The 15,653-nt window shown below is 46.6% G+C and overlaps 1 protein-coding gene across 3 annotated transcripts in view; it reads right to left on the bottom strand.

Annotated features, from left to right (window-relative positions):
• usp33 (ubiquitin specific peptidase 33) overlaps positions 1-15,653 on the bottom strand; it is an 83,493-nt gene that overhangs the window by 26,174 nt on the left and 41,666 nt on the right. For all 3 annotated transcript variants that reach the window (XM_041842954.1, XM_041842956.1, XM_041842955.1), the window contains 4 exons: positions 14,623-15,121; positions 6,580-6,720; positions 5,877-5,989; positions 4,282-4,454 (listed from right to left, as the gene is read on the bottom strand). In XM_041842954.1, the coding sequence (XP_041698888.1) occupies positions 4,282-4,454; positions 5,877-5,989; positions 6,580-6,720; positions 14,623-15,121 (926 nt within the window). The remainder of the gene's footprint in view (positions 1-4,281; positions 4,455-5,876; positions 5,990-6,579; positions 6,721-14,622; positions 15,122-15,653) is intronic.

Below are 15,653 nucleotides of genomic sequence, written 5' to 3'. Positions count from 1 at the left end.
CCCCGTGTTGAGGATCAGTGTGGCAGATGTGTTGTTACCTACCCTTACCACCTGGGGGCGGCCCGTCAGGAAGTCCAGGATCCAGTTGCAGAGGGAGGTGTTTAGTCCCAGGATCCTTAGCTTAGTGATGAGCTTAGAGGGCACTATGGTGTTGAATGCTGAGCTGTAGTCAATGAATAGCATTCTCACGTAGGTGTTCCTCTTGTCCAGGTGGGAAAGGGCAGTGTGGAGTGCAATAGAGATTGCATCATCTGTGGATCTGTTGGGGCGGTATGCAAATTGGAGTGGGTCTAGGGTTTCTGGGATAATGCTGTTGATGTGAGCCATGACCAGCCTTTCAAAGCACTTCATGGCTACAGACGTCAGTGCTACGGGTCGGTAGTCATTTAGGCAGGTTATCTTAGAGTCCTTGGGCACGGGGACTATGGTGGTCTGCTTGAAACATGTTGGTATTACAGACTCAGTCAGGGACATGTTGAAAATGTCAGTGAAGACACTTGCCAGTTGGTCAGCACATGCTCGGAGTACACGTCCTGGTAATCCGTCTGGCCCTGCGGCCTTGTGAATGTTGACCTGCTTAAAAGTCTTACTCACATCGGCTACGGAGAGCGTGATCACATAGTCATCCGGAACAGCTGGTGCTCTCATGCATGCTTCAGTGTTGCTTGCCTCGAGCGAGCATAGAAGTGGTTTAGCTCGTCTGATAGGCTTGTGTCACTGGGCAGCTCGCGGCTGTGCTTCCCTTTGTAGTCTGTAATAGTTTTCAAGCCCTGCCACATCCGGCGAGCGTCAGAGCCAGTGTAGTACGATTCAATCTTAGTCCTGTATTGACTCTTTGCCTGTTTGATGGTTCGTCGGAGGTCATAGCGGGATTTCTTATAAGCGTCCGGGTTAGAGTCCCGTTCCTTGAAAGCGGCAGCTCTACCCTTTAGCTCAGTGCGGATGTTTCCTGTAATCCATGGCTTCTGGTTGGGGTATGTACGTACGGTCACTGTGGGGACGACATCATCTATGCACTTATTGATGAAGTCAGTGACTGATGTGGTGTACTCCTCAATGCTGTCTGAAGAATCCCGGAACATGTTCCAGTCTGTGCTAGCAAAACAGTCCTGTAGCTTAGCATCTGCGTCATCTGACCACTTTTTTATTAACCGAGTCACTGGTGCTTCCTGCTTTAGTTTTTGCTTATAAGCAGGAATCAGGAGGATAGAGTTATGGTCAGATTTGCCAAATGGAGGGCGAGGGAGAGCTTTGTATGCGTCTCTGTGTGTGGAGTAAAGGTGGTCTAGAGTTTTTTTCCCTCTGGTTGCACATTTAACATGCTGGTAGAAATTAGGTAGAACGGATTTAAGTTTCCCTGCATTAAAGTCCCCGGCCACTAGGAGCGCTGCATCTGGATGAGCGTTTTCCTGTTGATTAATGGCCTTGTACAACTCATTCAGTGCAATCTTAATGCCAGCATTGGTTTGTGGTGGTAAATAGACAGCTATGAAAAATATAGATGAAAACTCTCTTGGTAAATAGTGTGGTCTACAGCTTATCATAAGATACTCTACCTCAGGCGAGCAAAACCTCGAGACTTCCTTGACGGCGTAGTGTGTTACTAATGGTTTTCTTTAAGACTGTGGTCCCAGCTCTCTTCAGGTCATTGACCAGGTCCTGCCGTGTAGTTCTGGGCTGATCCCTCACCTTCCTCATGATCATTGATGCCCCACGAGGTGAGATCTTGCATGGAGCCCCAGACCGAGGGTGATTGACCGTCATCTTGAACTTCTTCCATTTTCTAATAATTGCGCCAACAGTTGTTGCCTTCTCACCAAGCTGCTTGCCTATTGTCCTGTAGCCCATCCCAGCCTTGTGCAGGTCTACAATTGTATCCCTGATGTCCTTACACAGCTCTCTGGTCTTGGCCATTGTGGAGAGGTTGGAGTCTGTTTGATTGAATGTGTGGACAGGTGTCTTTTATACAGGTAACGAGTTCAAACAGGTGCAGTTAATACAGGTAATGAGTGGAGAACAGGAGGGCTTCTTAAAGAAAAACAGGTCTGTGAGAGCCGGAATTCTTACTGGTTGGTAGGTGATCAAATACTTATGTCATGCAATAAAATGCAAATTAATTACTTAAAAATCATACAATGTGATTTTCTGGATTTTTGTTTTAGATTCCGTCTCTCACAGTTGAAATGTACCAATGATAAAAATTACAGACCTCTACATGCTTTTAAGTAGGAAAACCTGCAAAATTGGCAGTGTATCAAATACTTGTTCTCCCCACTGTACATAAGTATTCACACCCCTGGGTCAATACATGTTAGAATCACCTTTGGCAGCGATTACGGCTGTGAGTCTTATTGGTTAAGTCTCTAAGAGCTTTGCACACCTGGACTGTACAATACTTGCACATTATTCTTTTTTAAATTCTTCAAGCTCTGTCAAATTGGTTATTGAGCATTGGTAGACAGCCACTTTCAAGTCTTGCCATAGATTTTGAAGCCGATTTAAGTCAAAACTCAGGAACATTCACTGCCTTCTTGGTAAGCAATTCCAGTGTAGATTTGGCCTTGTGTTTTAGGTTATTGTCCTGCTGAAAGGTGAATTCATCTCCCAGTTTCTGGTGGAAAGCAGACTGAACCAGGATTTAGCCTGTGCTTAGCTCCATTCCGTTTCTTTTTTTATCATGAAAAACTTCCCAGTCCTTAACAATTACAAGCATACCCATAACATGATGCAGCCACCACTATGCTTGAGAGTGGTACACGGTAATGTGTTGTGTTGGATATTGGAAACATGACACTTTCTATTGAAGATGAAAAGTTCATTGCTTTGCCATATTTTTTGAAGTATTACTTTAGTGCCTTGTTGCAAACAGGACGCATGTTATGGAATATTTTAATTCTGTACAGGCTTCCTTCTTTTCACTCTGTCAATTAGTTTAGTATTTTGGAGTAACTACAATGTTGTTGATCCATCCTCAGTTTTCTCCTATCACAGCCATTAAACTCTTAACTGTTTTAAAGTCACCATTGGCCTCATGGTGAAATCCCTGAGTGGTTTCCTTCCATTCCGGCAACTGAGTTAGGAAGGACACCTGTATCTTTGTAGTGAATGGGTGTATTGATCCACCATCAAAAGCGTAATTAATAACTTCACCATGCTCAAAGGGTTATTCAATTTCAGAATTGTTTTATTTGTACCCATCTACCAATAGGTGCCCTTCTTTGCAAGGCATTGGAAAACCACCCTCTGTGGTTGAATCTGTGTTTGAAATTCACTGCTTGACTGAGGGACCTTACAGTAATTGTAAAGTCTGGTTCATCCTTGGGAGTAATTTCCAAACGCCTGAAGGTACCACGTTCATCTGTACAAACAATAGTACGCAAGTATAAACACCATGGGACCACGCAGCCATCATACCGCTCAGGAAGGAGACGCGTTCTGTCTCCTAGAGATGAACGTACTTTGGTGCGAAAAGTGCAAATCAATCCCAGAACATTGCTGGAGGAAACAGGTACAAAAGTATCTATATCCACAGTAAAACAAGTCCTATATCGACATAACCTGAAAGGCCGCTCGGCAAGGAAGATGCCACTGCTCCAAAACCGCCATAAAAAAGAGACTACGGCTTGCAGTGGCTTCTTCCTTGAGAAATGTCCTCTGGTCTGATGTTTGGCCATAATGACCATCATTATAGAACATGTGTGGGCAGAACTGGAAAAGGCGTGTGTGAGCAAGGAGGCCTACAAACCTGACTCAGTTACACCAGCTCTGTCAGGAGGAATGGGCCAAAATTCACCCAACTTATTGTGGGAAGCTTGTGGAAGGCTACCCGAAACGTTTGACCCAAGTTAAACTATTTAAAGGCAATGCTACCAAATACTAATTGAGTGTATGCAAACTTCTGACCCACTGAGAATGTGATGAAAGAAATAAAAGCTGAAATAAATAATTCTCTCTACTATTATTCTGACATTTCACATTCTTAAAATAAAGTGGTGATCCTAACTGACCTAAGACAGGGAATATTTACTAGGATTAAATGTCAGGAATTGTGAAAAACAGAGTTTAAATGTATTTGGCTAAGGTGTATGTAAACTTCCGACTTCAACTGTATCTACAATACATTAAGTGTGTGCCCTCAGGCCCATACTCCACTACCACATATCTACAACACAACATCCATGTGTACGTGTGTGTAGAGTGCGTATGTTATCATGTGTGTGTTACATAATACATCTCAAGTTAGGATTTGGCCCATAAGGGGCTATACTAGTTAGTCCGTACCTCTTGATGTATTCCATGACGAAGGCAACCCATCCCTGGGCTGCGTAGACCTCTCCACAGGAGCCAGCCTTGACCAGAGAGGTCTGATGGGAGGAGGAGTGGAGCTTAGCCAGGTCCTCCTTGCCTGGGATGGGCAGGGACAGGTCTTGGAAGTTCTCCAGGGTCACTGACACCTGGAGAAGAGTGGTACGTCGTTTTATTTTATTAATTTAACCTTTATTTTCTTTTATCAGGGAGTCATACTGAGACCAAGGTCTCTTTCACAGATGAACCCTGAATTATAAAAATGACACATCAAATTCAAATACAAGCAGAAACAAAAGCCATTCATCAGTTATGTAATGTAAACATGCTGTAGAGGTGAGGTATAGGGAGGTATAGGGAGTTATAGGGAGGTATAAGGAGGTATAGGGAGGTATAGGGAGGTACAGGGGGGTATAGGGAGGTACAGGGGGTATAGGGAGGTATAGGGGGGTATAGGGAGGTATAGGGGGGGTATAGGGGGGTATAGGGGGGTATAGGGAGGTACAGGGGGTACAGGGGGGTATAGGGAGGTATAGGGGGGTACAGGGGGGTATAGGGAGATATAGGGGGTATAGGGGGTATAGGGGGGTATAGGGAGGTATAGGGAGGTATGGGGAGGTATGGGGAGGTATAGGGGGGTATAGGGAGGTATAGGGAGGTATAGGGAGGCATAGGGAGGCATAGGGGGGTATAGGGAGGTATAGGGGGGTATAGGGAGGTATAGGGGGGTATAGGGAGGTATAGGGGGTATAGGGGGGTATAGGGAGGTATAGGGGGGTATAGGGAGGTATAGGGAGGTATAGGGAGGTATGGGGAGGTATAGGGAGGTATAGGGGGTATGGGGAGGTATGGGGAGGTATGGGGAGGTATAGGGAGGTATGGGGAGGTATAGGGAGGTATGGGGAGGTATAGGGGGGTATAGGGGGTATAGGGAGGTATAGGGAGGCATAGGGAGGTATAGGGGGGTATAGGGGGGTATAGGGAGGTATAGGGAGGTATAGGGGGGTATAGGGGGGTATAGGGAGGTATAGGGAGGTATAGGGGGGTATAGGGAGGTATAGGGGGGTATAGGGAGGTATAGGGGGGTATAGGGGGGTATAGGGAGGTATAGGGAGGCATAGGGAGGTATAGGGAGGTATAGGGAGGTATAGGGGGGTATAGGGGGGTATAGGGAGGTATAGGGAGGTATAGGGGGTATAGGGGGGTATAGGGAGGTATAGGGAGGCATAGGGAGGCGAGTCCAGATGTTTATTCACACCTCCCCGACCCTTCACCTAATGCCGACACATCAGGGGCCGTCTGATTGGTCCAGAAACTGATGTGTTGGGGCCAGAGCCAGAACACACGTGGGTAATGCGGTGGTGTGAAAAAGTGTCATTGGCTTTGATACTCTGATTGGTTAGAGACGATCCAATCGCTGGTGACTTTGTTTTGTACAACGCCCCTCGACACCACAAACAACTTCAATGATGGCAGTCTCAGACTGAAGTATGTAGCGAACGACAGAGCAGAGGAAGAGTTTAGAGTGGTCAGGCTAGGAGCCCCACAAGGTGGCTAGACAGACTACTCACCCTATCACAGGTCAGACACTGCACTGAGCTGACAATGGTCCCATCAAACACGTCTGATATCACACTACGGTACTTCTTCTGACGCTTGCTCTTTGGTGAGGAGAACGAGGTTACTGCAGAGACAGAGAGAGAGACAGACAGGGACAGACAGAGAGAGGGAGACAGACAGACAGAGGGAGACAGACAGACAGAGAGAGGGAGACAGACAGACAGAGAGAGGGAGACAGACAGACAGAGAGAGGGAGACAGACAGACAGAGAGAGGGAGACAGACAGAGAGAGAGAGGGAGACAGACAGAGAGAGAGAGGGAGACAGACAGAGAGAGGGAGAGAGACAGAGAGAGACAGAGACACAGAGACACAGAGACACAGAGAGACAGAGACACAGAGAGACAGAGACACAGAGAGACAGAGACAGAGAGAGACAGAGAGACAGAGAGAGACAGAGAGACAGAGAGAGACAGAGAGAGAGACAGAGAGAGAGAGAGAGAGAGACAGAGAGACAGAGAGAGACAGAGAGAGACAGAGAGACAGAGAGAGACAGAGAGAGAGACAGAGAGAGAGAGACAGAGACAGAGAGTCAGGCTACACATACAGCAATATTTTGTCTTTACATTGTTTACATTACTACTGCAGTATATTTCTGCCTACATAAGTACTGAATTGTCCCCATAAAGATATTCTATGTGCTATATAATAAATACTTTTCTGATGGCTGGAGGAGATTCCTGGCCAGACAGAGTTGGTCTTTGGTGGACTGCAGGACATCTTGGTGAAGCTGTATCCCTCCATAGGGACTGGACTCTGGTGTCTGGTGCTGCTGGACACTGCCTCTGGGAACGAGTCTGGAGCGGGGGAGGGGAGGAGCACAGAGAGGAACCGTTAAATCGGTTAGCTGCCAAAAATACATTTGACCGGTCACGCTTATCGGACTATAGGTACATTTGCATAGTAAGTGTGTTTTTCATTAATCATCATGTGACACTAACTAGAGGCAAGAGACAGAACTAGTCTGTTTGGTAACATCGCTAATAGACCAGACGCTTAGTGGGTAAGAGCGTTGTGCCAGTAACCGAAAGGTCGCTGGTTCTAATCCCCGAGCCGACTAGGTGAAAAATCTGTCGATGTGCCCTTGAGCAAGGCACTTAACCCTAATTGCTCCTGTAAGTCGCTCTGGATAAGAGTGTCTGCTAAATGACTAAAATGTAAATGTAGAGGCAAGAGACAGAACTAGTCTGTTGGTAACATCGCTAATAGACCAGACGCTAACTAGAAGCAAGAGACAGAACTAGTCTGTTGGTAACATCGCTAATAGACCAGACGCTAACTAGAAGCAAGAGACAGAACTAGTCTGTTTGGTAACATCGCTAATAGACCAGACGCTAACTAGAAGCAAGAGACAGAACTAGTCTGTTTGGTAACATCGCTAATAGACCAGACGCTAACTACAGGCAAGAGACAGAACTAGTCTGTTTGGTAACATCGCTAATAGACCAGACGCTAACTACAGGCAAGAGACAGAACTAGGAATTCGGGACATGGGTGACTAGTTAACGTTAGTTTGGCTCTCTCTGTGTGTTCGTGCCGTGAAAGGAGGGGTTCTTCTTTGTCTGAAAGCAATGGCTAGCTAGTTTGCTAACTATTCTAGCTAGCTAACTGGCTGAATAAGTTGACGACGGACTCGCTCAAGCTGTCGGGACTAACCCACAACGTTAGACATGGACACGAACGATCTGCTTGCGTGTTGATACACTGGTGGTTGTTGTGGTTGAGTATTGGCGCTAAACCGTGTTGTTGGAGACCGGCATGCTAGCTGGCTGTGGCGTCTTATGACGAGGTGCCCGGACGTTTTTCACGGAATAATACTGCACCTAGTTAGCTAGCTGAATAAACTAAGTTAGTCTATTCCTAGAAAACATTGAACCGCTGTAGTTTACAACAATTATAGTTTCTGAGGTGGAAGTTGGGAGAGTTATATTTGGGAGTTGTGGTGAGGGAGGCCCCGCTCTCTCCTTTCCCAGATGTTTAGTTCATTTTATTCCGATCTCCTCTGCATTATTGTAGCCATCTGCTGCAGCCTGTCAACTATGCCTCTGCCTATCCCTGTTCTCTCCTCTCCGCACAGGCTACACAAACGCCTCACACCGCGTGGCTGCTGCCTCTCTAACCTGGTGGTCCCTGCACGCACGACCCACGTGGAGTTCCAGGTCTCAGGCAGCCTCTGGAACTGCCGTTCTGCTGCCAACAAGGCAGAGTTCATCTCAGCCTATGCTACCCTCCAGTCCCTCGACTTCTTGGCGCTGACGGAAACGTGGATTACCACTGAAAACACTGCTACTCCTGCTGCTCTCTCCTCGTCTGACCATGTGTTCTCGCATACCCCGAGAGCATCTGGTCAGCGGGGTGGTGGCACAGGAATCCTCATCTCTCCCAAGTGGACATTCTCAATTTTTCCCCTGACCCATCTGTCTATCTCCTCATTTGAATTCCATGCTGGCACAGTCACTAGCCCATTTAAGCTTAATATCCTTGTCATCTATCGCCCCCCAGATTCCCTTGGAGAGTTCATCAATGAGCTTGACGCCTTGATAAGTTCCTTTCCTGAGGATGGCTCACCCCTCACAGTTCTGGGGGATTTCAACCTCCCTACGTCTACATTTGACTCATTTCTCTCTGCCTCCTTCTTTCCACTCCTCTCCTCTTTTGACCTCACCCTCTCACCGTCCCCCCCTACTTACAAGGCAGGCAATACGCTTGACCTCATCTTTACTAGATGCTGCTCTTCTACTAATCTCACTGCAACTCCCCTCCAAGTCTCCGACCACTACTTTGTATCCTTTTCTCTCTCGCTCTCCTCCAACACTACTCATTCTGCCCCTACACAGATGGTAATGCGCCGTCGCAACCTTCGCTCTCTCTCTCCCTCTCTCTCTCCTCTTCCATCCTATCATCTCTTCCCTCTGCTCAATCCTTCTCCCTCCAATCTCCTGATTATGCCTCCTCAACCCTCCTCTCCTCCCTTTCTGCATCCTTTGACTCTCTATGTCCCCTATCCTCCCGGCCGGCTCGGTCCTCCCCTCCAGCTCCGTGGCTTGATGACTCATTGCGAGCTCACAGAACAGAGCTCCGGGCAGCTGAGCGGAAATGGAAGAAAACTAGACTCCCTGCGGACCTGGCATCTTTTCACTCCCTCCTCTCTACATTTTCTTCATCTGTTTCTGCTGCTAAGGCCACTTTCTACCACTCTAAATTCCAAGCATCCGCCTCTAAACCTAGGAAGCTCTTTGCCACATTCTCCTCCCTTGTTAAGTCAAATGACACTGCTGGTCCTGCTCACACTGCCCTACCCTATGCTTTGACTTCTTTCTCCCCTCTCTCTCCAGATAAAATCTTGCGACGGCAGGCCGCCCAACAACCTGCCCGCTTGACCCTATCCCCTCCTCTCTTCTCCAGACCATCTCCGGTGACCTTCTCCCTTACCTCACCTCGCTGATCAACTCATCCTTGACCGCTGGCTATGTCCCTTCCGTCTTCAAGAGAGCGAGAGTTGCACCCCTTCTCAAAAAACCAACACTCGATCCCTCTGATGTCAACAACTACAGACCAGTATCCCTTCTCTCTTTTCTCTCCAAAACTATTGAGCGTGCCGTCTTTAGCCAACTCTCTTGCTATCTCTCTCAGAATGACCTTCTTGATCCAAACCAGTCAGGTTTCAAGACTGGTCATTCAACTGAGACTGCTCTTCTCTGTGTCACGGAGGCTCTCCGCACTGCTAAAGCTAACTCTCTCTCCTCTGCTCTTGTCCTTCTAGACCTGTCTGCTACCTTTGATACTGTGAACCATCAGATCCTCCTCTCCACCCTCTCCGAGCTGGGCATCTCCGGGCGCGGCTCACTCTTGGATTGCGTCCTACCTGACCGGTCGCTCCTACCAAGTGGCGTGGCGAGAAGCTGTCTCCGCACCACGTGCTCTCACCACTGGTGTCCCCCAGGGCTCAGTTCTAGGCCCTCTCCTATTCTCGCTATACACCAAGTCACTTGGCTCTGTCATATCCTCACATGGCCTCTCCTATCATTGCTACGCTGACGACACACAACTAATCTTCTCCTTTCCCCCTTCTGATAACCAGGTGGCGAATCGCATCTCATGTCTGGCAGACATATCAGTATGGATGACGGATCACCACCTCAAGCTGAACCTCGGCAAGACGGAGCTGCTCTTCCTCCCGGGGAAGGACTGCCCGTTCCATGATCTCGCCATCACGGTTGACAACTCCGTTGTGTCCTCCTCCCAGAGTGCGAAGAGCCTTGGCGTGACCCTGGACAACACCCTGTCGTTCTCCGCTAACATCAAGGCGGTGCCCCGATCCTGTAGGTTCATGCTCTACAACATTCGGAGAGTACAACCCTGCCTTACACAGGAAGCGGCACAGGTCCTAATCCAGGCACTTGTCATCTCCCGTCTGGATTACTGCAACTCGCTGTTGGCTGGGCTCCCTGCCTGTGCCATTAAACCCCTACAACTCATCCAGAATGCCGCAGCCCGTCTGGTGTTCAACCTTCCCAAGTTCTCTCACGTCACCCCGCTCCTCCGCACACTCCACTGGCTTCCAGTTGAAGCTCGCATCTGCTACAAGACCATGGTGCTTGCCTACGGAGCTGTGAGGGGAACGGCACCTCCGTACCTTCAGGCTCTGATCAGTCCCTACACCCAAACGAGGGCACTGCGTTCATCCACCTATGGCCTGCTGGCTCCCCTACCTCTGCGGAAGCATAGTTCCCGCTCAGCCCAGTCAAAACTGTTCGCTGCTCTGGCACCCCAATGGTGGAACAAGCTCCCTCACGACGCCAGGACAGCGGAGTCACTCACCACCTTCCGGAGACATTTGAAACCCCACCTGTTTAAGGAATACCTGGGATAGAATAAAGTAATCTGCATGTTAAAAGCAGAGTTTTGATGGTCACTATTAAGAAGAGGACTTGATTTCTCAACTGGTAATTCGCCACTCGGGTGCATAGGCAGGCTTCAGCACGCCACACACCACTTTGCAACGAGCTGGAGACCGTATCCCTTTTAAAAACATAAACTTAATTGTTTGAAACCTGAATGTTGTACTTCATATGATGAGGCCTGTCTTACCTTGCTTCTAAGTAGCCTTGACAAAATCCCACCATGGAAACAGAGGCAATTCTTTTAGAAAGACTTCCATATGCCGTTGGAACCAGCATTTCCCTCCTGTTCTACTGGTTTTCATACCAACTTTCTTTCATTGTCCAGAAGCCAAAGGGACAATCCTAGTCATATTAGCATCCCATCCTAGTCATATTAGCATCCCATCCTAGTCATATTAGCATCCCATCCTAGTCATATTAGCATCCCATCCTAGTCATATTAGCAACCCATCCTAGTCATATTAGCATCCCATCCTAGTCATATTAGCATCCCATCCTAGTCATATTAGCATCCCATCCTAGTCATATTAGCATCCCATCCTAGTCATATTAGCATCCCATCCTAGTCATATTAGCAACCCATCCTAGTCATATTAGCATCCCATCCTAGTCATATTAGCATCCCATCCTAGTCATATTAGCAACCCATCCTAGTCATATTAGCAACCCATCCTAGTCATATTAGCATCCCATCCTAGTCATATTAGCAACCCATCCTAGTCATATTAGCATCCCATCCTAGTCATATTAGCATCCCATCCTAGTCATATTAGCAACCCATCCTAGTCATATTAGCATCCCATCCTAGTCATATTAGCATCCCATCCTAGTCATATTAGCATCCCATCCTAGTCATATTAGCAACCCATCCTAGTCATATTAGCATCCCATCCTAGTCATATTAGCATCCCATCCTAGTCATATTAGCATCCCATCCTAGTCATATTAGCAACCCATCCTAGTCATATTAGCAACCCATCCTAGTCATATTAGCAACCCATCCTAGTCATATTAGCATCCCATCCTAGTCATATTAGCATCCTATCCTAGTCATATTAGCATCCCATCCTAGTCATATTAGCATCCTATCCTAGTCATATTAGCATCCCATCCTAGTCATATTAGCATCCCATCCTAGTCATATTAGCAACCCATCCTAGTCATATTAGCATCCCATCCTAGTCATATTAGCATCCCATCCTAGTCATATTAGCATCCCATCCTAGTCATATTAGCATCCCATCCTAGTCATATTAGCATCCCATCCTAGTCATATTAGCAACCCATCCTAGTCATATTAGCAACCCATCCTAGTCATATTAGCATCCCATCCTAGTCATATTAGCATCCTATCCTAGTCATATTAGCATCCCATCCTAGTCATATTAGCATCCTATCCTAGTCATATTAGCATCCCATCCTAGTCATATTAGCATCCCATCCTAGTCATATTAGCATCCCATCCTAGTCATATTAGCAACCCATCCTAGTCATATTAGCATCCTATCCTAGTCATATTAGCATCCTATCCTAGTCATATTAGCAACCCATCCTAGTCATATTAGCATCCCATCCTAGTCATATTAGCATCCTATCCTAGTCATATTAGCATCCCATCCTAGTCATATTAGCATCCCATCCTAGTCATATTAGCAACCCATCCTAGTCATATTAGCATCCCATCCTAGTCATATTAGCAATCCATCCTAGTCATATTAGCAACCCATCCTAGTCATATTAGCAACCCATCCTAGTCATATTAGCATCCCATCCTAGTCATATTAGCAACCCATCCTAGTCATATTAGCAACCCCATCCTAGTCATATTAGCATCCCATCCTAGTCATATTAGCATCCCGTCCTAGTCATATTAGCATCCCGTCCTAGTCATATTAGCATCCCATCCTAGTCATATTAGCATCCCATCCTAGTCATATTAGCATCCCATCCTAGTCATATTAGCATCCCATCCTAGTCATATTAGCATCCCATCCTAGTCATATTAGCATCCCATCCTAGTCATATTAGCAACCCATCCTAGTCATATTAGCATCCCATCCTAGTCATATTAGCAACCCATCCTAGTCATATTAGCATCCCATCCTAGTCATATTAGCATCCCATCCTAGTCATATTAGCATCCCATCCTAGTCATATTAGCATCCCATCCTAGTCATATTAGCATCCCATCCTAGTCATATTAGCATCCCATCCTAGTCATATTAGCATCCCATCCTAGTCATATTAGAAACCCATCCTAGTCATATTAGCATCCTAGTCATATTATAAACCCATCCTAGTCATATTAGCATCCCATCCTAGTCATATTAGCATCCCATCCCAGTCATATTAGCATCCCATCCTAGTCATATTAGCATCCCATCCTAGTCATATTAGCAACCCATCCTAGTCATATTAGCATCCCATCCTAGTCATATTAGCATCCCATCCTAGTCATATTAGCATCCCATCCTAGTCATATTAGCATCCCATCCTAGTCATATTAGCATCCCATCCTAGTCATATTAGCATCCCATCCTAGTAATATTAGCATCCCATCCTAGTCATATTAGCATCCCATCCTAGTCATATTAGCATCCCATCCTAGTCATATTAGCAACCCATCCTAGTCATATTAGCATCCCATCCTAGTCATATTAGCAACCCATCCTAGTCATATTAGCATCCCATCCTAGTCATATTAGCATCCCATCCTAGTCATATTAGCATCCCATCCTAGTCATATTAGCATCCCATCCTAGTCATATTAGCATCCCATCCTAGTCATATTAGCATCCCATCCTAGTCATATTAGCATCCCATCCTAGTCATATTAGAAACCCATCCTAGTCATATTAGCATCCTAGTCATATTATAAACCCATCCTAGTCATATTAGCATCCCATCCTAGTCATATTAGCATCCCATCCCAGTCATATTAGCATCCCATCCTAGTCATATTAGCATCCCATCCTAGTCATATTAGCAACCCATCCTAGTCATATTAGCATCCCATCCTAGTCATATTAGCATCCCATCCTAGTCATATTAGCATCCCATCCTAGTCATATTAGCATCCCATCCTAGTCATATTAGCATCCCATCCTAGTCATATTAGCATCCCATCCTAGTTGTTGCATCTTTAGATCCCACCTCTTTCCAAATGTCACCGCTCGCACGAGTTGCGCTGTTTAGAACAGTGTTTTCTCACGGATTGCATTTTGGCAAAATGTTGAAAAGGACGTATTATTGGCTGCTTCATTACAGGAGTTACATGTTCAATCATATAGCCTTTTTGGCTGTGAGACGATGGGCTTGCTATTGCTACATGTTTTACTTCAGCTGTTAATGGAAAAGGTCCTTTCTTGTATACATCGATTGTATTTTCTGTTGGTCATGTCATTTTACTGTTTGGAATCCCTAGAGGAGGCAGGATGATTCATTATTAACTTTATTTATCCCAGTAGGTTATTGACAACACATTCTCTTTCATTAGAATAACCTGGCTACTACACGTTTTGTGGCTAAGACCTGAAGCCAAGCCTCCCCAGCTTGTGAGACCTGACGCCAAGCCTCCCCAGCTTGTGAGACCTGACGCCAAGCCTCCCCAGCTTGTGAGACCTGAAGACTTTTGTTCACTCAAGGAGATAATGCAGACTAGTCTTGAGCTCAGCGGGCTAACACAATGTTGAGGCAAGCTAGACTGATGTGATGGTTTGAACCTACTTGATTCATCCATTCAGTCATTAAATTAATCCATTCATTCATTCATTCATTCATTCAAGGTGTACCTACCAGCCATTCTTCCCTGTATCTGGACCTTGATGGTCCCCTGGCTGCTGATGATGGGCGTGGCCTCGTTAGTGGGAGTGGTATCCACGTCTTTATCCAAGTCTCTCCCTGACGACCCCGCGCCCCCCGACCCCCGGTAGAGGTCGTTGATCAGGTTCTTCTCCTTCTGCCACTCCCTATTGGTCCGGCCCGAGGAGTGGGAGGAGTCAGGTCCATCAGGGATCAGCATCTCTGCCTCGTTAGACTCCTCCCCCGACGGCAACGCCGACCGCCCGTCCCCGCTCCCGCCCTTGTTGTCCGCCCGCTCGCCGCCGCCGCCGCAGGACTCGCAGGACTCGCACGACTGGAAGTCTCCGTCAGATTGGCTGCGGCTGTCGTCCTCGGGGCCGTCGTCCATGGCGATGGCGTGCGAGTGATGGTCGTTGTCGGGGGGCTCGGCCAGTGGCTCCTTCAACTCCTCGTGGAGCTGGTCCATCAAACAGCGCAGGAACTCTTGAGAGTCCTTACGGAAACATACAGATAACAAATATATTATTACTATAGGGTTTATAGCAGTGTTATAATATGGTTCTAGTCCTAATGTAAACAGATGACTGTGGAGCTGGTCCATCAGACAACGCAGGATCTCCTAATGAATCCTACAGACAACATATAGATATATACATTTAATATAGATACAGTGCATTCAGAAAGTATTCACACCCCTTGACTTTTTCCACATTTTGTTGTTGCAGCCTGAATTTAAAAATGGAATAAAAATGTAGATTTCTTGGTGACTGACCTAACAACACCCCCATAATGTCAAAGCATAATTGTATTTTTTTTTTCAAATCGATAAAGTATTCAACCCCTTTGTTTTGGCATGCCTAAATAAGTTCAGGAGTAAACATTTGCTTAACAAGTCACATAAATCACAGGCAGCGCTCTCATCCTTTTATATGCAGATTATACAGTCTTATACTCAGCTGGCCCCTCCCTGGATTTTGTGTTAAACGCTCTACAACAAAGCTTTCTTAGTGTCCAACAAGCTTTCT

Source organism: Coregonus clupeaformis, chromosome 21 (genome assembly GCF_020615455.1).
Source record: "Coregonus clupeaformis isolate EN_2021a chromosome 21, ASM2061545v1, whole genome shotgun sequence".
Taxonomy (NCBI): Eukaryota; Metazoa; Chordata; class Actinopteri; order Salmoniformes; family Salmonidae; genus Coregonus; species Coregonus clupeaformis.
Note: the sequence above shows the minus strand (reverse complement) of the source record. Positions and strands in the feature narration are given on the sequence as shown.